General features: G+C 39.9%; 1 protein-coding gene across 1 annotated transcript in view; it reads left to right on the top strand.

Moving 5' to 3' along the window:
• The window catches only part of RYBP (RING1 and YY1 binding protein), a 76,741-nt gene continuing 53,293 nt past the window's right edge, over positions 1 to 23,448 (top strand). Inside the window, exons 1-2 of the mRNA XM_075549887.1 lie at positions 1 to 141; positions 897 to 1,022. Coding sequence (XP_075406002.1) covers positions 110 to 141; positions 897 to 1,022 — 158 coding nt within the window. The 5' untranslated portion in view covers positions 1 to 109. The remainder of the gene's footprint in view (positions 142 to 896; positions 1,023 to 23,448) is intronic.

A 23,448-nucleotide genomic window follows, 5' to 3' on the forward strand; every position in this document is an offset into this window, starting at 1 on the left:
CGGGCGCGGGGGAGGGAGGGGGGCCGGTCCGCGACGACTCCCCGGACAACGTTTCTCCTCAGAGCAGCGCCGGTTTCGGCTTTGGGGGGGGCGGGGGTACAGCCCATCCATGACCATGGGCGACAAGAAGAGCCCGACCAGGTACCTGCTCCGAGCAGAGGGGGCGGAAGGGGAGGGAGGGCTGGGGGCGGGCGGGGGCCGGCGACGACTAGGCCCCGGAGCCACCCGGGGCGGGGGGGAGGCGCTGCTAAGATGGAGATCCGGGGGCGGGGGGAGGCGGCGGCGGCGGGCGGTGGCGGCGGCGGCGGGAGGCGGTGTCGCTCCTGCTCGGGGCCAGCGGCCGTGCGCGCCGCAGCCATGGCGGCTCCTCCTCAGCCGCCCTCCGCCGCCGCCGCTGCCGCCGCCGCCGCCACTCCTCCCAGACAAAGGGAGATTTAACCAGGTGGGGAGGGAGGGAGGGCGCGAGCTGGGGAGGGGAGAAGGAGCGGGCCCCTTCCCCGCCGCCGGCCCCTTCCCCGCCGCCGGCCTCGGGCTGCCCCTGCGCGCCCCCTCCAGATCCGGCCCGCGGCTCCCCTCCCGGCCCCCCCAGGCCCACGCTCAAGTCCACAAGTCCGCCCGCTTCCTGCGCCTGCCGCGGCCCTTCCCGGGGCGCCGCCGCCCGCCGGGTGTGTTAGCTGATCCCACTCGGGTCCGGGGGCTGCGAGGTGCTGGAGGGGGCGCCCCGGCTCCCCGTTCCCTTCCCCCCAAAGGGTGGGTGGTCGCTCGCTGGAGCGAAGTTTCCAACCCTGGATTCCTACGAAAATGACGACGGCTCACCAGTGTCTGTTCTGCTGTCTCCCTTTTTCCTGCTCCCTGTTTCTTTCCTCCCCTTTCCCCCACTCCTTACTCCTCGGAAGGCCAAAAAGACAAGCGAAACCTGCTGCCGATGAAGGCTTTTGGGATTGTAGCGTCTGCACCTTCAGAAACAGCGCTGAAGCCTTTAAATGCAGCATCTGCGATGTGAGGAAAGGCACCTCCACCAGGTACTTTAGGATCTATGTTACCTTTTGTTAAATGACTTTTTTCCCCCTTCGAGGTGGGAAGAGGATTGCGGGGCCCTACTTTTCTGCTCTTTCCGACTTGTTGATTACGCCTTTTTCTGCATTGGGGGGTGGGGTAGGTGGGTGAATGGTGGTTTTCGTGGTTGTGTGTGTTTAGTGTTGGGTGCAAAGCCTCGTGTTCACCGAATGATTTGTGGGAGGGAATTTCTCCAGGTTTTCTTCTTACTCCAAGCAGACACTGGGTTTATTTGACAATTGTAGCCATTGGACTTGGAACAAAAGGGGGGACATAATAAGTGCTTTAGCTGTGGATTTTAGGAAGATAGACTTGATTATTTTTGCCATGTGCAGAATGGTTTTTAATTTGCCTATCTTGAGTTATTTTTCCCCCGTCCCTGAGAGATTTAGTGTAGTGATCCAGTGCTCGCTGTGCTTTTCCTGCCTTGAGCTGCAAATGTCGGTTATTTTCTTGCACTTGATAATAAGTTGGGGCTTGATAAGTGCTTTCCCCCCCTATTTTTTGGGAGGAGTGAGATGTCAGCTTCCCCCCCCCCCCCTTTTCTTTTTGCCTTGCTTGGCTAGCACAGTGTGGTGATGGAGGATTTTGTGAAAAACGTGAAATGAATATAGTGGTTCCATTGAAGTTGTGTTTTCCAGCTTTATTGTTCTGAAAAGAATGTTGACTGAATTCATTTTACTTTAGATGAACGTGGTGCACTGCATCTTGTGTCAGAACCAGTTGGACAACTCCAGATTTAACATTTAGATATACTTGGATAAAATGTCAAGACTGATTTTGTACTCTTTGCTCCTAACATGTATCCAGAATATGTTTCAGTGGAGCGAGACTCTGAAATGAACTGTTCTTGGTGTCATGTAATAAGTAGGCATGGGGTCGGGAATGAGAGAAATGAGGGCGATCTGGGAATCTTGAGAGTTGGCTGCCTAAGTCTTATTCCATCAGGTCCTTGTTTTTGGGTAGTAGGATTCTAAAATTCCAGTGGAATGTCCTTAAAATGAGTGTGCATGTTAAGGTTTCATGGCTTTATTATACCTGGAGTTAAGTAGGGAATTGGGCAATCTTAAAGAATACCACCCTGGGATTAATTGGTTCAATCACTGGTGGTAGAACTGTGAATTCTCCTTTTGAAGTAGTCTGAACTTTGAATAAAAATACCCAGGAACTAAAAATACCTTTTTGATAGTAGTTTTAAAGTGAATGCATGTTCTTTTTTGTATGTATGCTTGTGGAGTAGATGGTTCAGCTTAACTAAATGTTATGAATGATTTTGGGGTTATTTTTGGCTTGCTATCTGAAATAGGGAATTCCAGCAAATGGCATAAATGTTTAAAAGTGAATTTGTTGCTTAAAACTAGTGTGATTATACATTATTTATAAAGAGGTTTTTTTTAATATATATATAAATTTGTAGAATCCCTCAGGGGCCAAACCTCTTTATTGTGGTTTTGCTCTGAGTGTTACTGGAGAACACATTCAAGTAAATTGGTTAGGAAACTCCTAAGAACTTGAGGGCCCTACTGGTGATGGGCCACTTAAACAAACCCAAAAGTTTGTATTTGATTTATTGCTGGGAATAGTGACCTCATAATGAAATGTTTAACAATTTCTGTGTGTCTGAAAATCTAGTTTATCAGTTTCTTAGTAACACGTACATGTGGGAGATTTTGACTTTAAAACAATGCATTTGTTTTAAAATTTGAACTATACTGTCATCTGTGGCCCTGAAGAAAGTTTTAAATTAAATCTCTATTACTCCAATCCAAACCCACTACTGTCGAATGGATTCCTACTCTGGCAGCCCTCTTTGGGCAGAGTAGAATTGCACCCTGGATGGTTTCCACGACTTTTCAGTCTTTCATTGAGTGGCTGGTGGGTTTGAACCATTGGCTTTTTGGTTAGCCCCAGCAGGACTACTTTTACAAAATTACAATAACAAATGCTTTAGATTTTATTCAGGGATGGGATACTTGCCATAAAGCATTTATTTTTAGGCCCTTCCATGTAATTTTTTTGATACCTGGTGTCAAGTAGGATTTGAATAAAAGTTTCAGAGGTTTGCCTGAGAACATACAAACTTTTAACAGTTTGTGATACTCTTTTATAGTCTCATTTTGTTTTATCTTGGTTATTGACATTGTTAGTACTTTGGTACTTGCACCTATTTTAGAAATCATTAATTGGCTGTCAATATTTTCATTTTGTCTAAATGCTGTGGTGGGTGTCGCGGGAGGAGGTGAAGTCTACAGGTTCTCACCATGTCCCATCTGGTGTATTCAATGTTGGTCCATCTCTGTGTGTTACCACTTACTACAGTGTTTTCTTGGCTTTTTTCTTGTCACTTTTCTAGCATTTCATGGATTTGATGTGAACTTGATATTTCTTTTTTTTGGGTAAACTTGATATTTCATAGTCCTACATTTTAATCAGTTGTTCATGACCAAAGAAAGTGGCTTTTGGTTTGGTATGGTGTCAGGGCTGCTGAGTATAATGGATAAGAGTTAGCACTTTAAAAACCCATGGGCTTATTTAAGAGGACTTTCACCTTGTTGACTGATATAGAACTTGATTTCATTGTTCTAAGCTGGTGGATGACTTGTATTATAATAAGCCTTAGCAGATAAATTGGCCATTGGTTGGTCATTTTGAGTTTTGTTCATTATTTCTGTTTTTATCATCATCTAGCAGTTAACCAAGGTTGAACCTAGCGGTAGTCAAGTAGGACCCAAAATATATTCCTCAATTTTATTAGGAAAATACTGCCATTTTCAGGATGAGTCCTGCTCAACATTTGAAGGTAGCCATGGCAGAGAGCCAAATGACCTTTGTTATAAAGGTGCTAAAAAAACAAACCAAACTCATTACCATTGAGTTGATGCTGACTCCTAGCAACTCTATAGGACAGGGTAGAATTGCCCCTGTGGGTTTCTGAGACTAACTCTTCAAGGGAGTCAAAAGGCTTTCTCCCTCAGCTGCTGATTGAATTGCCATCCTTGCTGTTAGCCCAAAGTGTAACCCCTGTGCCATCAGGGCTGGTAAGGTGGTCCAGCTGTGGGAGGTCCCAGTAGACTGGCTCGGGAATCTTTGAATTTCTTCCCTTCCATTTCTTCTGGTCAAGTGGGATTGATTTCTACAAAATCCTCTGCAACTTTTCACTACTATTGCCCTGGGCATCAGATATATTTAATTCTACAGCTGGAATTCTGAATGCGTGCTGTGGTTTTTCTTCTTGGATGATGTAGACCTGAAAAGGTCAGAAGCTCCTAAGGACTGGACCCTGTTAGGCAATGTAAAAAACCAAACCAAACTCAGTGCGGTCAACTCACAGTGACTAGGACGGGATGGATCTGTCCCTGTGAGTTTCTGAGACTAAGTCTGTACTATAGTAGACAAGTCTCATATTTCTCGCAGATTTCAAACTGCTGACCCTGTGGTTAACAGCCCAACCGTAACCACTGCACCACCAGGGCTCCATTGAGAGATGGTAAGTAGCCTTTTAATAGGCTACTTAGAGGTTCGAGGGCCAGTAAAGAGCTGCAGTTCAGTTGTGGTTGAGAAATACAGCAGTGTGCCAATTCAGAAATATTTGATGAGCGTTTTCTCCCATCTATACATTCCCACTCTACTCCTTTCTGGTTATTAGTATGATTTCATAGCTTTGTTGAGTTTGCTTAAGTTAGAAGTGCTGACCAGCAACTTAATAACATTGAGGTGTAATTTACATATCATAAAATTCACCCATTAGTTCAGTGGCTTTTTGTCATTTTAAAGAGCTATGGAACCATTACCAGAGTGAAGTTTTAAAGTATTTATACTACTTCCGATGGTTACTTCATGCCTGACTATGATATACTTCTTAGGTGTAACATTGGAGCATGGGGGAGTCACTGGAACCTGGTTAGTAATCCAAGATTTCCTCTCCACCATGCTGGTATGCTTGCGAAAAGAAAGGCCCATGTGTGTACCCATGTGGAAGGCAACAGGTGGAACAGGTGGAAATACTATCCCTTATTTGGTGGTAACCAGTGTAGTTTGTAATTTCCCAGCCTGCTTTGCCAGCCTTAAGAAAGAGGATACCAACTTTAAAAGAAGAAGAAGAAAAACAACTCACAAGTCCAAGAATTGACCTAGTCAGTGTTCTTTGAAGTTGATGTTTTTCAGAGCTGGGCACAGCGAGCTCCTGAAGTTGGTGCTGCTTAGATATACTTTACACCTGGGGCTGCCTCTCTTTGGATGCCTTGGTAAACCTGTATTGTAAAATGCAAACTGCTACTCATGCATTATGTCTTTGATAATAGTGCAGCATTTTGATCTTTAGCTTCCCTTAAGTCATACTTACACTTGTAAACAAGGGGAAATTTTTTGTTGCTTTAGGTAATTACAGCAGAACTAGAGTTCTTTCAGTTTTCAGCTCCAGGTTTTTGCAATGTGTTGAGTTGAAAGTATGTTTTATGAAACCCTTGTTTATTTGTATTCTGGTCTTTTTAAAGAGCTTTTTCAGATCAGAGGAAGTCAGGAAATTTCTTCAGATGAAGAAAAATTGGTACTCAAAAAGAAAACTGAAGGGAAGGATTGAAGGGGTGGCAGTATATTGTGTGGGAAAAAGGTATTTGTTGTAGTTTTAACTTGGTCCTCCCACTCCCTTGGATTTAGGTATCCTGACATCACAGTCTCTGTCCTATAGTCACAAAGTATTTCAGAATTAATTTCAAGTCAGTTCTGATTCACAGCGACTGTATAGGATATTAGGACTGCCCCATAAAGGGTTTTGGAGGACGTGCCAGCCCGCTCACCCGTATTCCTGCCAATCACAACAGCAACTTTACCCCCTTAGTTTTTAATTCTTGGTTTTGTTGAAGTGTTTGGTTTTGTAGAAATTCTCCATAAAATACTTAGAAAAGTACTTAGGCCATATCAAGCCTTTTCAACCTCAAACTGGGACAGAAGTTAGTGTGGATAAAAGACCACTCTTATCCAGAAATTGTAATGATTAATTTTATATTTGTTAATACATTGTACTCAATGATTTATTACTATGGACTGGGCCTTAAGTACACGAGGTGACCTTAAAGTAAATTACCTGGTAGTTGTGGTCATTTGAAAAGAGTCTATTGAGCACACAACTAGCTAGCCTTTTAGGCTCTGGGCATACAGTGGTGTACAGTACAGATTGGTAGGCTCTTTTGTGCTTGTGGAGTTTAAAATCCTACGGAGACAAAGAAGAAAAACAGGTAAACAAAAATAATATGAATAATGCCACTTGAGCTAAGTGACAAGTGCTGTGGAGAAATTAGAGCTAGATAAGGAACTTTTTATAGGCGTCCTAGTGCTGCAGTGGGTTACGTTTAGGCTGCTAACTGCAAGGTCAGCTAGCTGTTCAAATCAATCAATCAGCCACTTTGGCAGAGAAAGGAAAGGCTTTCTACTGTCATGAAAATTTAGTCTTGGAAACCCACAGGGCCAGTTGTACTCTGTCTTATAGGATCTCTTGATGGCCCTGAAAAGAGTTGAACTTTTAAAGGTAATGGGAACAAGGCCAGGTGACTATAGATAATACTGAGATAAGCATTTGACTTTCTAGTATGGTAAAAAGCTGCTTGCTTCTTTATCAGGGGGAGTAACTATTTTTATGGATGTATCTATGTTTAGTTCATTGGATTGGGACAATTTCTGGAGTGTGCATATTTGTATGCAGGCTATTAAACTTTTTAGTTGCATATTGAAGACAGCCCAGGTGGACTGACTTGCTAGTATTTGCTGCTAGTCATAGGGTAGATTAAGAGTGGATTAGTTTTATATATTTATTCATCTGGTATATATTACATGTTTCAGTGGGTGCTAAAGAAATTTCAAGATTCCCTAAAATGTGGTTTCTACCTACAAGTAGTTATGACTTACAAAGTAATTATTAGTAATAATTCATATTATTATTTTAGATAGGCAGCTGCAAAAGCATATGCCCACATTTAATCCTGGATCATGGACTATTGTACAAAAGTTTTAATTGCCAGGGGACACTTAGTAAATTTTTTTTTCTGAAAAGGGGACGATAGTAGGCCAAATAAGTTGGGAATCCTGTGGTTTGGATAAGTCATGGCCCCAGTTCTCCCTCCTGAAATGAGTCTGCGGGCGCACGCACACACTCACACTCTAGCCCTCTGGTGCCCATCACCAGTGCCTTTTTCTCTTTGCAGCAGCTTTCTTTATGCTCCGGTCACGGGATCTCTCCCACCTTTCGACTTGGTTCTTTTGATATCGTCGTAAACTACATGTAACACAAACATTGCCATTTTAACAATTTTTCACAGTACCACTAAGAAACATTAATTACATTTGTAATATGCAACCATTGTATTTGCTTGTATTATTTTAAGTAAACTTTTGTTGAACTTGAGCATGTAGAGATGTACAGATCATGAGTTTATGGTCTGATGATTTTTACAAAATGAACATACTTATATTGAGAAACAAATACCGGGAGCTCCAGAAGCCCCTATGTGATCTTCCAGTCCCTGCCGTAACTCCCTACCCTTCAAAATCGCTGTCCTGACTTAGAACACTGAGAGCTGCAGACCTAGAGCAACCTTATAGGACACGGTAGAACTGCCCCTGTGGGTTTCTGAGACTGTAACAAGAGTAGAAAGAGCCCCATCTTGTTCCTGCAAAACTGCTTGTGCCTTAGCCCAACTCATAACCACTATGCCACCAGAGACCCTCAACTTAGGAAACTAGAGATGAGTTTTGCTTACGTTTAAATTTTACAAATGAGTATAGTCCTACAGTGTATGCTTCTGATCGTGGCTCCTTTAAATCCTGATTATGTTTGCGAGATTCACTCATGTGTGCACCTGTGTATTTTATCAGTGCAACTGGAGCCCTGGTGGCTCTCCTTGTTAAGGGTTGGGCTGCTAAATCACAGGGCTGGCAGTTCAAAGCCACCACCTGCTCCTGTAAGGATTTATAGCCTCGGAAACTATACAGGGTCTCGAGTCAGAACTGACTGCATGGCAGTGGGTTTTCTGTTTTTAGTTCTTTGCCTCTTGGCATTTCCCCACCCCAATCCCTGTTTTAAGTGTTCACTTTCTGTGGATGATGTCATCCACACCCTTTCACTTCTATGATGTATTAGGCATATACTCACAGCCATTCCTTGGGCTTCTCCAACTGGACAATATAAAGGCACCTCAAATCTTCCGGGCTGAAAACCTGAATTCATCTATCAAGGTGCTTTTAAGCTGCAAGACAGATCTTAACCCTTTCCTGCTGAAAATGACCTTGGGATTCTCACAGCCTTTAGGATATAATCCAAATCCCTGGGCAGCAAAAGGGCCTTCAGATTTGGCCCTTTTTCCATGTCTCTTTCTAATATGTCTGGAAGCTGTCTGCCTGGCTCTCTCTCACTAGCCTTCCACACACACGTTGGGTGTTTCATGTTAACTGGTTAGAGCAGTGGTTCTCACCTGTGGGTTAGGACCCCTTTGGGGGTCCAACGGCCCTTTCACAGGGGTCGCCTAAGACCATCAGAAAACACATATTTCTGGATGGTTTTAGGAACTCAGACACCAGGCAGGTCTTTCACATGCAAATACGCCCACATACGAGTACCTGATGTGAAGACTACTACCCATGCTACACCATGCTTCAAGATAAAATTTCATTTATTTGTCATTAGAAATAAATAGGTCACAGTATATAAGTACATACTGTTTTTGTGATTAATCACTGTGCTTTATGTTCAATTTGTAACACTGAAAATATATCCTGCACATCAGATATTTACATTACAATTCCTAACAGCAAAATTACAGTTATGAAATAGCAACGAAAATAATTTTATGTTTGGGGGGTGTCATCACAACATGAGGAACTGTATTAAAGGTTCTCGGCATTAGGAAGGTTGAGAACCACTGGGTTAGGGTCTCCCAAGTGTGGGTTCTTTTCTCACTTTCTTACTTCCAAGTGCTTTTCCTCTGGGTTTTCTTCTGAAATGCTTTTTCTTCATGTGCATCCTGGCTGACTCCTTTTTGTCCCTTAAATCATCTAGGACGCGTTTAATCACCCCCTAATCGTGCACCTCTGTGGTAGCACTTCAACTGCACTGTTTCATTTTTCCAATCCCTCCCCGTTAATATTGTCAGGTTTTTCAGGACAAGACCTGCCTTCTCGGAGGTTGTATTCTAGTCCATGTTAGGGTTCAGTAAGCGAGTGTAAAGTGAAGACTGGAGGAGGCATTTCAGCTGGACTGAACCCCTTTTAGCACGAGCCTAGTAAGCATACTAAGAACACTAATATTAGAACATTCTTTTTTTTTATTAGAACATTCTTATGAGGGTTTTGCTTCCTGCATGTTTAATGTTCTTGGAATAGGGGGTAATCTTCCCAAAGTCTGACTTTAAAAGTAATACTCCTGCTCTGATCTTGTTTTCTAAGCTAAAACTTAACGCAGCAGTTGGAGGCAATGCCCTAATAGTGCTTGCTGGCTGGGGTGTCGCACTTCAGAGTGGTGGCAGACACAACCTGAATGATAACAACTCTGACAATTGTTTTTTTTAACTGACAATTGATCTTCTCTTGCTTCTTCATTTCATTTGGTGATTTTTGTACCCAAAAGTCATAGTGAAAAATTTGGTGAGCAAAGCAGAGAATCAGTCATGCTGTACAAAACCGGTTCTGAGTAGTCAAAAATTACGATGTGATCCAGCACTAGATGCCTGTAAACTGGCAGCTGTCAAAGGGTCTCCAAACATTTTGAGTGTTACTGGAAATGTTAGACTGCCTGTTGTCTAAATTCTGTCTTGATAATGTACTCATGACTTGAAAGTCCATATCTTGTACAAGGTGCGTGTTACGCTTTTGTTGAGTAATTTGGGTTAATTACTCAACAGAATAGTTGAAGTCTTGACTCATTCACTTCACTCATTTACTAACCTATAATTTCAGTTTCATGCAGTGATTGATATAGATTGTGGTGCCAAAATTGAGTTCTGAATAAAGGTGTAATGTAAATAAACTCTTGTGTTATTAAGAGTCATGAATAGTTGAAATTATAAGGTAAACAGGTGAAGATTTTTTATTTTCAAAATAGGATTAGACACTATCTTCTGCTTTTTTTACCCTACCTCTGCCAGTTTAGACAACCTGTTTAAATGATCTGTGACTGAGAAAAGCAACTACCAGTAGGAGATATGGAAGAAAAAGCATCTTAAAACTTGCTCAGATCCTTTTTCGCTACACTTTAAGAATATGGGCATTACAATTTGAAGAGGAAACCCTGGTAGCCTTTGGGAAGGACAAGCAATTATGAGCTTGTGGGATGTGCTTGATGCATCTGGGTATCGAGTCTTTGATGAACAGTAAGTGCATGGTGGTTAGTCAGAGGGAGAAAACAGCCTAGTGACTGCTTTCTAAGAATGGATCAGATTTCATACTCTGTTAGACTGTAAGACTCTTTCCTTCATTCATTTACAAAACTAAGAATGTTTACTACCATCCCATGATTCTACAAGAACTGTCAAGCTTGTAAGAAATAGAAATCCAATTCAAGCTTCCTTAAGCAGTGGACACAAAAAAGAGTTTATTGGTTTGCATAGCCACTAATGAGCAGGATACCATCTGAAATCAAGAGTCAAAGGAAAAGCTGCAGGAATCTGGCCCCAATCACTTGTCCAACCTCTAAACCATTCTTTGCTGCCTCACTGCCTTTGATAGACAAAGTATGCTGCCTCCAGGAAAAAAGAAAAACAAAAACCACTTCACTGCCAGCAGTTGATGCTAACTCATGGTGTCTATAGGACAGCGGCTGGTGGTTTCAAACTGCTGACCTTGTGGTTCGGAGTCCAGTGTGCAACCACTAAAGCATCATGACTCCCAGAGGATGTGATAATGCCATTGGCCCAGCCAACTGACCCTGTACAGGGTCCATTGCTTGAATGGAAATGGGAAGTTTACTAAATGAATAAGCAAGGCTGACCATAATAATACCAGCTTTGTTAGAGGGCTCATACTGATAGGTTCTTGAAGGTGGGGACTGCACTGAAGTTAACCTGTCATCACCCTAGCACTGGGCAAATGATTGCTAAACTTACTATATGAATAAAGGGAAGGTTTTCAGCAAAGATGAGTGAAGTATTCTGTAGCTTGTGTTTTCTTTTATAGTAAGTTATATTTGATCACTGCTTCTTTGTCCTTTATTCTGCTTGCGAAGGCATTATATGTTTATTTCAGAAAATTTTAGGAAAAAACATGGCCAAAAGTAATCCATAATCCCTGCACCAGAATTATTCTTATTTATTGAATATTCCTTCATTGGACCACAAATGTTTCCTTAGCTAAAATTGTTGAGGGGCTGTCCTTTCACACACTATATCATTAGATTAGATTTTCAAAATAGGGTCGGTCTAATACTTAGTGGGAGTGGGAAAATCAGGGGCTGTGTGTGATAGGAAATGAAATTTTTTACTTCATATACATACCCTTGTTTGAGAACATCATAATTTCAGAAGTCTTTTCAGTAGAAAGTAAAAATTCCGTTTTCTTCCTGTAATTTTTTCTTTGGGAAACTAAAACTGAGAAGCAGTTAAGCACCCAGGGAAGCCTAGCCAGTTTCTATACCAGTTTGTTTAGGGAGGATAGTGTTCTGATTTGTTGTTAGTTGCTTCTGAGTTGTTCTGACTTAGGAGGGACCCAGTGTACAGCAAAGCAAAAACACTGCCTGGTCCTGCACCATCCATGTGATTGTTATATTTGAGCCACAGTGTCAATCTATATTGTCAGGGACCTAATACTTTACAAAGCATCAAGTCTTTTTCCAGGGACTGATTTCTTGATAATTTGTCCAAAACGTCAGCATTCCAGAATCACGTGGCCCTCTTGTTAAAACATGTAGTGCTGGGAAGTTATGGGGCAGGCCCTGAGGACCCCAGATACTGCTGATGCTTGCCTGCTGGTCTGAGGAGTACACTCTGGGAAGTGCAGTTTTATATGACCTTACATTCTCCTAAAGAGAAGCCAGCCAGGCTTTCTAGTGAAGATGAGGATAGATTTTGATGTTATGGAAAAATTATTAGGTCTTGGCATTTCAGAGTGAACTTAAAAGAAGGGAACAATCAATATTCTAGGAACCATAGTTTTCATCTAGATTTGGCAATGGAGATGACTGCTTAATTAATGAATATACATCGCAAAATATAAGAATGTATAAATTAGGGATATTTCAGCTATAATTGTATGCATTCACTTTATGCATACAAAATCAGCAATTTTGTATTAACATTTGGATTGAATCTCAGACATAATACATTTAAAATTCAATTTCTTTTTGACACGTTAAACATTTCTCAAAGTGGGCAATACTGGTGTGGGGTGGGGAAGTTGGGAGGGGCACAGCAACAATCCATCTAGGTTGCTGAAAGGCCTGATAGCTACATTTTACCCTGGATTATGGGCTATATATAGTACAAAAGTTTTTAATTAACTGGGGTGGGGGTATTGAGTGATTTTTTTTTTTTTTTCTGGAAAAGAAGCAGTAGACCAACTAAGTTTGGGAAACCCTGTGTAAACAGAACCAGTCTTAACATATATTTAAAAAGTTTAATGAAATCAGCAAATCAGCACTAGTAAAAAGTTGTCAAGGAATGTGAACAGCCAATTCAGATAAGAAGTACAAGTTAAATCAATAACAGAATTAGTAGCATAAGATCACTTCTTTTTGGGGGTGGGAGTTTTTTTTTTTTTTCAAGATGGCAATGTAAAGTGATGAGTAATAATGGAATAAGCTAAAAAGTGCTATTGGCACCAGAGGAGCACCTAATCCAGCCTGGAGCAGAGAGGTCATTCTAAAATGAGCCTGCAAGGAAGTTAAGAGGGCAGGGCAGAGGAAAAGAACGAGGTAACCATGGAACTGTCCTTATTTTAAAATCTGTTCTGGAGAATGCTCTATGTGAGCTGGTAAAGTGATAAATATTGTGCTGTTCGCTTGAGTATTTTATGTATAAGAGGTCAAGTTTGTTCATTGTGTTAAGTTAATCTATGTTGAGTTTCTTTAATCAAAAGTGGTGTGTTAAAGTATCCTATTTTAGAGTCCTCTGTCTCTTAAATTCTGTTTGACTTACATATTTTGCAGCTGTTTGATTGGTTGCATAAATATATTTATTATCCTCTTGTTTCATTGAATACTTAATCCTTGTCTTTTCTCAAGCTTCTTTGACAAATCAAACTAAAGATTTAAAAAGAAATTAATAGTGAGACTTAGGGGATAGTGGACCCACAGAGACCCTAAGTGACTATGTGAGATTGTATATTTTAGAGAGAAGTTGACATTGATATTTAATGCTTTCAGAATAGTTGTACTCCATTATCTTATAAGTTAACTTCAAGGGCTTGGTGTGACCTCCATGTAAAAAGTCTATGTAAATTCATTAACAGAAATGTTTCTTATAAGTACCTAAATAGAAATCATGAGAGACCAGTTAAAAATTATGGAGTAGCCATGATAGAAATTTTTAGCTATTAATAATATTTTAGGGGAAAATATTTTAGGGTTTGCTGATAGAAATGTAAATGGGCTGAAAGTGGCACAGCCATCCTGCAGGAAATTGTTTGCTGCCTTTTCTTACAAAACTTAATTATGCATTTCACATCTTACCCAGCAGTTGCTTTCCTGCACATATATCCCAGAGAAATGAAAATGTGTGTCCCCATAAAAAACTGTTTACAGATGTTTATGACCAGCTTTATTTGTATTAACTTCAAATTGGAAACAACCAAAATATTCAATAAGGAAAAGGTCCATATACTGTGGAACACTATGTAGGAACAAATGATTGGTACATACAGCAGCTTGGGTATAGATCTCGGGGGTTATTGTATTGAGTTTTAAAAAACTCAAACGGTCACAGATTGTAGAATTCTGTTAGTGTTCTTGAAATGACAATGTCATAAGCATTGGCAGGATTGATGGTGCCAAAGCATTGGTTAAGCAGGGATGTGAACAAGAGATCTTTCTGGGGATGAGACAGTTCTGTGTCCTGACTGGTGACAGTTGTAGAGATCTGTACCTGTGATAAAATGGCCCAGAACTATACACATGCATGGAACAAAGTGCCATATATTTCCTGGTTTTGCTGTTGTATAATGAGCCAGAGGAAAAATGGGATTAAAGGATAATGGGATTTTCCCATTAATTTTTTGAGACCGTCTTGTATCATAAATTAAGAAGCTGCAACCATTATGGGCAAACAGTTATATGGGACCCTTGAGTTTGGTCTTAGTAATTTCTATGATTCTAATTATTTTTAGAGTAAAAAATTTAAACACATAATCATTAGGAGCAAAGAGCAAATAAACTATAAGATAACCACTAATAAAATAGAATTTAATATATATGACTAATCAAGAAATTAACTAATTGGTGGTAGAATTGATTCTTTTGTGCTTTAACAATTTTCTACAGTATTTGCATGGGTGAACCTGAATAAAGTTTACACTTGGAACAAAGGTTAACAACATTTTAAAACTAATTCTGGATGATTGAAATTGGATAATGGAGCTGTGAGTTACATTCAGGATTTCAAGATGTGCTAATTGACCTTGCAAGCTTAGTGTTAGAGCAAGTATTAAAACAGGACAAGATCTAATTTGGTTATCAAACATGGTTGTGTTTGTGACTTTAAAGTTGGTTTATGATCTTAAGTTCTATTTGAAGATGCCTTGATTCTGGATTTGTTTTGCCTGGTACCAATACTATAAACTGCATTAAAGTTTTCTTACCAGTCACAGTAAAAAGAAACAGGTGAAAGTAATTTTAAGAAAGTATTTTTTGTAGCCTCCTGTGTTAAAATTATTACAAATGCAACTTGTAGTCAAGGTAAAATTATTGCAAGATAATTTACACGCCTCTTTAAAAGTTTTTCTTAAACGACATTTGAAATTTGGCGTGTATTTCCTACTCCAAGCACATGTCTTTTCAGCTGGATTCCCTGGAATTACTAGTGAGTGAGAAGTGGCTACCATGTTGGAGAACTAGTAAGAGCTAAGGCTTAGGAGCCAGCCAGGTGTGAGTACCACAGTGTGTCCTTCATTTGCAAACCTTTGGACTTAAGCATGTTACTTGAGCCCGAGTTTAGGCTTACATTTGTAATCTGTGGAAAGTAGCTACTCTATAGGGATATTGCAAGACTTTATGAGTGAATGTGTTGAAAATGCTGCACAGGACCTGGCACAGAAATAATGCATACTATAAACAATGCTTAACTGTTAGTATTGTTACTTTTTAATGTATTTGTGTATTGGTATGGGTAATAATTTGAAGGATATGACCGATTTCTTGATATTGTGAATAAATGTATTGATACATGAAGCAACCGTCATTTTCCAGAATTAAAGTATATTTATCCAATGTTTATAGTTTGAATGAATGAGCAAATGAGCACTTATTCATATGCACAGTATTGTACTAGGTGCTTTTAACATTGTGCTTGTAGGTCTTAAACCTCAAATACTCTGTATTTTGTATAGCACATTATGTTTCATATGTCAGTTTTATATCCATTTTATCAGTAATATCCTGAGAAGCAGTAGGTTCTAGTCTAGTCCACGTCTCACAGTCCAAGAGGCTGAGGCTCAGAAAAATTTTGAAGATGGTAGTGATTTTATATGCCTAAATAGTCTCACTGCCATTGAATTGATTCCACCTCAGTTAGAAAGGCAAGATAGAATTGCCCCAGTGGATTTCCAAAACTACCTATGGGAATTTAAAGCCCATCTTTCTCCTGCAGAGGAGCTGGTGGTTTGAACTGCTCACTTGTGGTTAGCAGCCTAACATACCCCACTATGCCACCAGGGCTCTACTCAGCTAGATGAATAGAAGAATTAACTAAGTTTCTGTATGGTAGCAAGATGTGTTAGCCATTATCTTTGCTTTGATTCCTTCTCTCCCATCGTGGCCTTCTTAGGGGAGAGCACACCATACATGGCCAGAGCCATTTTTTATCTAGAAGACCAGTTGCTCAGAATTGTCCTGATAATAAATAGAATCAAATCTCCTACAGTGTAAGAAGTTAAAATAAGCTTGGATGGATCAGGTGATTTCTTTAGCATTTTATGGCACTTCTTTTCTTAAATTTGAGGGTTTCTCATCTTGTATCTTGGTTAAATGTATCCATAAAAATGCTGAGGATATGCAGTATATGCTAACTGCCTTCAAATCAGGTTATTTGAAGTGCTGTTCATTGCTTGATTTACTCAGAAAATTACACAATTCTTTGAAAGGATATTGCATTCTGGCATTAAAATCACTGGTGAGAGGCAGTGCCTTTATCAATGATTGACTCTTGTAAGGTAGGGGTGCAGCAAAAAGACATTAGTCTCCTGGGCAGAGTCAGCTGGAGCACGCGTACATCAGCAGAGTCTATGTTGTAATATAGATTCTGCTTTCATTGTGTGCATTACCGGCTTTGTTTCTGAGTCTTCTCCAGTTAAAATGTTGAGCAAGTCACAAGGCATCCACTGTATCCTCCAGAACTGCGGAGCAAAAGGTATAGTTTACTTCCAGTGTACACTATTGGAGCACGTGGGGGCGGAGGGCGAATTAAATGTTGGTACAGAGTTGGAGCAATGATGATTGGAGCGGGGGTGTAGAGTTGATTTCTCTCCCCCCCCCCCCCCCCCCCCGTGTTTTCATTTTTTTTCCTTTGATTCATCATGATCTGTATTTATAATGCTTCTCTTTAAGAGAGTGAGGACTGCAAATCTGATAGGAAGACCCCACCAAAACATTTATACCAAAAATTTTGCATGAGGATTGTTTATTTCTCTATTGCAGCTTTGTTGTGAGGATTGTGGACCTCGGCTATCCTGTGATTGAGTGACTTCATTAAAATCAGATTTTGGTGTATGAGGGCAAAGGGGGTATGAGTATCTCTACCTAGCGTTACAGGATTCACTGTTCAGTTTAAAGAACATAAATGCAATCGCATTATAGTTAGATATTACTGTATAGTGAAATGTATATGCTGTATTGTGATTACGACTGGGTTGTAATTAAAATTTGAAACTCACAGAACTCTAGATTCTTCTCACTTGTATAAGACTGATTTGTATCAGTTTTGGCAGTATATAATATTAACCTGACACCTAAGTATTTCAATGCTATATTATTTGTCTAAAATATATAGAAAATACTGCCTTCTCTCCTCCCCTTCTCTGTTGTATATCAGTGGAAGTTTATATACTTGGGACTCGATAAATAGTTTTAATTTTCTGTTATAAACTTTTATCCTCTTGAGTTTATGTGTAAGATGAAGTTCGCTTATTTAAGCGAACAATAATGTTTTTATTTTGAAACCTTTCATCTTATCACTTAACCCTAACATGCTTATCCCTGGTTTCCCTATTCAGAGAAATACAAACAATGCTGACTGACAAAAACTAGATTGAGCCAACGTTCTTATTCATGATCATGGATAGGGTTTCATATCCAAACACCTGATGTGGAAGACAAATAGCTCTTGTAAAGGTATAAAAAGGATCATTTCATATAAAAGAATCAGTTTGGTGTGTGTTTTTTGGAAAGCATTTCATTCTATAATTAGGTAATGTCCCAGTGCAAGGCTTGGTCCTAATAAGCATGTGTGTACCTTGGACACACTTCCTGCTTAGAATTTACTGAAGAACTGTTAATTTTGAGGTATGCTAGGTGCTGAAAGACCACCACCACCAACTCAGAAGGTGATGTGAAAATAGCAGGGTGCAGCTCATGAAAGGTTTCATCAGTGGCTTCCTCCTTTTGATGATAACATTCACCGGGTCAACATTTAATGGGCATTTAACCTGTAGTAAACACCAGGTTAAGCCCTGGTGGCACAATGGGTTAAGCATTGGACTGCTGTCCACAAATTCACTAGTCTGCTCCTCAGGTGGAAGATGTGGCAGTCAATCCTGTATGGTTGCTTTGCAGTCAGTTCTGAGTTTCTTACTAAGCTTATTGTTTGCATGTCCTGCAATCCTTGTAAGAGTGTGATGCATACCTAGATAACACCCACATGAATATCAGCTGAGGCACCTAATTTTACACCCCCCCCAAAAAAAAACTGCATTAAAAATGTGCTGGGGGGCAAACTCGGCTTATACATGAGTATATGTGGTATATGTAATTGACAAAAGTCCTGTTTATCTTTGTTTATTTATCTTTTCTTCTAGAAATGGCATTTGTCTACAGAATCGTCCAGTCTATAGACATTCATCCACAACATTTAGTCAGATACCAAATCCTATGTATTTGTGTAGCCACCACAAATAATGAGTTCCCATTATTTCAGTAGTCACTGAATTGTGATCCTGTTTCTCACACTTGCACCAGCACCATTTCAATAACCTTGAAACTGGTCTAACAGGTAGATGCTTCTCTCACTACCTAGAGATAGCTCCAGAAAACAAAAATCATGCAGCTAACTGCTGGAAAATTTTAGTTTCTGCTTAATCGTAAAAGAAAATATTGTGGTATTTCCTTAGCGTGGCATATAAGACTTGGCTAGCCTGACTCTGCCCTATCTTACCAGCCCCATCTTATTCACACCTTTGTTTACCTTCTGGGCTAACCTTCACAGTGTTGCTGAATACATCCTGCTAGTCCACATGCACTGCTTGAGCTACCTGGTAAACTCCCAACTTCAAGTCCCAGCTCATGTCAACTCCTTTGGGAGGCCTTTCTAAGAATCTTCTGTTGTCTTTGAAGAACTCTAGCCCAGCACTTTGTCATTTGCTATTGGACTTGCTTGTTTGTTGCCCCAATTAACCTATAGAATGGACAAGGACTGTGATATATTTATTAAGTCAACAGAGTGTATAGTTGCCCATTGCTGCTTCTGTATTCTTCAATACAAAGTGCAATGTACTCTTCTACTTACTTAAAATATGATAGGTTTTTTGGTGTGTATGTGTTTTGGTCAATTAATTGTATCATTAAATATCTTCACAAATGGCTTTCCCATTAAAAAGAATTTGGTAAATGACAATAGAAACGTTGCCATACTTTGTCTTATGAGAGACTTTATACATATTCAAATGTGGAACTGAATTCACTCACAAGCTTATGTCTGAGTCAAACAGTGTGTTTGTTAAGTGTTAGGCGCTGTCAAGTGGGTTCTGACTCCTAGCATCCCTATCTGTGTACAAAAGACCAAAACACTCCCTCCTCGCAGTGCCGCCATAGCTGTTGATGCGTGGGGCCCATTGTTGCAACCAGCGTGTGCTATTCTGTCTCTTTGAGGGTCTTCCATTTTTCCTCTGACCCGCAACTTCTCCACGCAGGATGTGTCTTTTCCCAAAAACAAATTTCCTCAGTCTCACCACCATGGCTTTTAAGGAGCACTTGGGTTTTACTTCTTTCAAAAACTCGAAGGAGACTGCAATAGAGAAGAAACAACCCTTGAGAACAAAAGGTCAGCACTTACCCCCCCCCCCCAAAAAAAAAAACAAACAAACAAAAAAGGAGGTAGGTAAAAAAGACAAATGGAATTTCGGATTCCAGGGAGGAAAGGGTAAAATACTGTTAGGTTGAAGGAATTGCCACTAATGCCACAAAACAAGATGTTGAATGGGAGACTAATGCTCTCTGTAACTTTAACCCATGTCACAGACACATGTTCAAGAGAAATAGTGCCCCTTAGTTTATTTCTCATCTTTAGCTTGTGTTTTTGCACAGCCTCTTTGACTCTTCACTATTTCCTTCGTTAACTCCCTTTCAAGTTCATACCTGTTTTTCTGCTCACAACTGAGACTAACATTTGATTGCAGAACAGAATTCTTGAGAATCCATGTCTCTCAGGAAGGCTGCAAAAGAATGCCTTCTCCTTACATTCGTTCTCTGTAGTAGTTTAAGATTTGAGAAGCAGGTGTAAATGGAACCGTGTGAGTGGTCCAGAGTCAGGATATAGGTTTAAGACCACACCCATTTGCCTGTGGAAATAGATTCCAATTCGGTGGAGCCCGTACGGTTTCCAAGGCTATACTTTTTTCGAAGCTGACAGCCACGTCTTTCTCCTGTCCTAAGAAAGGGACCAGTGGGTCACAATCAACTAGAACATAAAGTCTCTTTTTAAAATTTTAAAATTATATCTTTAATTCCCCTTTTCTTTGACTTTTTGGAAGCCCCTGCAGTTGCAGCTCAGTAGGACTTAAAAGTGTAACTCTGTTCCCAAAAGAGGTGAATAGAGAATTTCTTGAACTGATTGATAATTCAGATAGTGCACTTTTATTTTCTTGGAATGAAGTCTCAGATATTTCCCTCTCAGCTCATCTTATTTTGTAAATGAACCCTCCAAATTGCTTATTAGTGTTTTCTGAACTCTGACCTAATAATGAGTTTTGTGAGAGAAGACATTTATTGTGATGAATTGAGATATTTTGTTGTGTTTTAAATTAATTTATTAGCCATTAATAAACTTTAATTACTGGAGCATGAACTTTTAGAACAAACACAATTAAAGTAGAGATAGAAGCTGAACTGCAAAATTGGATGTAAAATAAATGTTGTATAGACACTTGTAATCTCTACAGGAAAGTTCCTGTACAAAGTGAGTACCCTGGTGCATAGAGACCAGGTTGAGTTCTAGACGGGAAATTTAACATGTGACTTGTTGCTATCTTGTGGTTTTGAAAAGGTGTATTTTAGAAATTAATTATATTCTCATGCTCAGAATATTGCTATGTGCCTCTTGGTGGCCATTGTAGTGTAGTGTGTGTAAAATGTTGTGTTATTGGGAACATACTCAATAGAACCAGTTTCTATACACACTATTTAGTGACATGGATTACATTCTGTGAGGTGTGTGACCCTCCTCACCTCCGTTTTCTGAGGTGTTACTCCTCCATTAGGAAAAATTTCACTGCCCCTAAAGGCTCTTATCTTTGTTGGCTGTTGTGGGTGGCACTGTGCTACTGCAAAGTCAGTGGGTTCAAACCCATTATTTCCACAGGACAAAGATCAAGCTGGCTATGACTGTACTGAATGAATGACATTTTTATAAATCCATAGGAAAAGTTCTATTTTTACTATAGGGTCACTCTGCATTGAAATCAGTGCGGACAGCAGTGATTTTTTGTTGTTGTCAGGTCCCAAATACAGCACACAACTACTACTTAATATCTCCTTGTCTGACATTACACGTTCTATGGGAATATTTTGTACATTAATGAAATTCATCTGTAGTAACAAACGCTGATGCGAATGGAGTTGCACTGGCAATGATGGCTATGTGCCACCTTGACTGGGCATAGCGCTCACTGCTAACGGTTATGTAATGATGTACTTCTCATAGTGCTGTAAAGATGTAATTTTTTACAACTTTGCAAGCTTTTAATCCTATTTTGTGATCTGATTAGGCCGTCCTGCGTTTTCATGTAACACTTTTCTATTTGACAACCTGGTCTTTGGAATCTCACCATGTAAATGAGCAGTGAATATAATGCTCAGGTAAGGTGCTTACAAATGAGCTGTTTAGCTTTAGACGACCCTTGATGACCCAGTGGTTAAAGAACACACGTGCCAAGCTGAAGGGTAAGTGTTTACCCCCAGCTACCATGCAGGAAAAATGCAAGTCCACTTGCATGAAAGATTTCCTTATCACCTTGGAAACCCTATGAGTTAGTTTCTTCTTTGCCCTGTAGTAGGTTGTGGAATTGACTTGATGTGAGTGGGGTTGGGTTTTTTTATTGTTTGGTTACAAGAGAAATTAAAGGAGGATATTTTTGGCTTAAGATTTAAGTATTATCTCAGGGCAACAATTTCCGAGGTTCTTCAAATATTCATGACTCCAGGGAAATTTGGAGTTGAGGAGAATGTGAAGTTCTGTTCTGTATCCCCCATCAGGATTCTCCTGTGAAGTCTTTGATGGAAATGGAAATGCAGTTAGCCACATCTTCTTCTGTGTGACCCTCCTGTCCTCTAGTCTGGTCACACTCAACCACTTCTGTCATTTGCAAGCTTTTTAACTAGAATATCCCATGAACCCATGACCCTAAATAGCTAAACCCAGAAACCAAATTTCATGGTCTTTGTATGAATGTAGCCTTAGCAGCTACCCTTTTTGCTTGTGGTCTTTTGTATATCTAGCACACAGACCAATAAATTACTTTTCAGTTTGTTTTTGTTTTCAGTTTAATGATTGCAAGTAAGTAGATCCATTTTTCCCCTATTCTGTTCTTTATCCAGACTTTATAGTTTTACATAAAATAACTTTAAAGATGTGGTTTTTATTTGTAACTTTTTCCACTATTAAATGCATGATGTGAAATTAAAATTTTCAGTAATTTTTATTTTTTCCCTTAGGGTATGATGAAGCAGAAACACCCTTCAAACATTACTCTTGGCATTTTTATGTAACTCGTCATTTTTTTCTTAATCCTAATGTTAACCTTGTTCCTTGGACTTTATGGTATCATCTTGCTTGGTGTTTTACTTTAAAATTTGTTATGTATTTACTCGATAGAGCAAACCTGCTTAGGTTGGAGGTTTCGTTGGTAAGAAAGCATGAGTTGGTGCTTCTTTACTGTTCGTTTTATTTAAAGTATAGACGGTTGGGTTCTTTATAGTCAGAATATCTGTATTGTGCCGGCAACTCACTTTTGCTATGGTCGTGTTCCTATGAATAAACTTTAACTCTTGGTTTAGCAGTACATTTTCATGAAATTGTGAAATAACTTTATCAGTGCAAAGTTTCCATTCCTAACCACTGTCTATGTTCCAAGCAGGGCTGGTAGGCTCCTGCTTATATGTGACAGCAGGAAGCCAGAGTGGGAGAGTGGTGACTGCACAGCAATTGGCAGCCAGCTTCCAGTTGTCTTATGTGACTTCGAATGTTCTCATCTAATTCAGAATTCATTTTAACTACTAGCTTGTACCTTCTCATCCTCCATATCTCTTCCAAACTTTTCCCCTCTCAAAACAAAACGGAACTCAAGTCTTAGATTAAAAACAAAGGCTTCTGGAAAATAAAGAAAAACATTTTTATATCTACCTTTCCAGACACAAAACGTGAAAGAAGCCCCACTTCTGCGCAACCCCCGCCCCCATGCTGACACTGCACAAGAAATAACCAAGTGTATATAATTGACCTTTGAGCAAACTCAGTGTGGCTGTGTTTCTCTGATATCTTGTCTTGAAATAACATCAAACTTTCAGATCAGATACTGATGTGAAGATAACCAATATTGCATTGTAGGGAAAATAGTAAATAGCACAGGGATTCCCACATCACTATTTTTCCTTATAAACTAATGAGGTTTATGATCTTGTCCAGGCATCAGACAAAACACTGTGTGCCTTGGTGACACTGTGACTATATGAATTGTTAAGCAACGGAGCACTTAACCTCTTTGGGTCCCCACTCTGCA

This window comes from Tenrec ecaudatus, chromosome 5, assembly GCF_050624435.1.
Source record: "Tenrec ecaudatus isolate mTenEca1 chromosome 5, mTenEca1.hap1, whole genome shotgun sequence".
NCBI classification, from domain to species: Eukaryota; Metazoa; Chordata; class Mammalia; order Afrosoricida; family Tenrecidae; genus Tenrec; species Tenrec ecaudatus.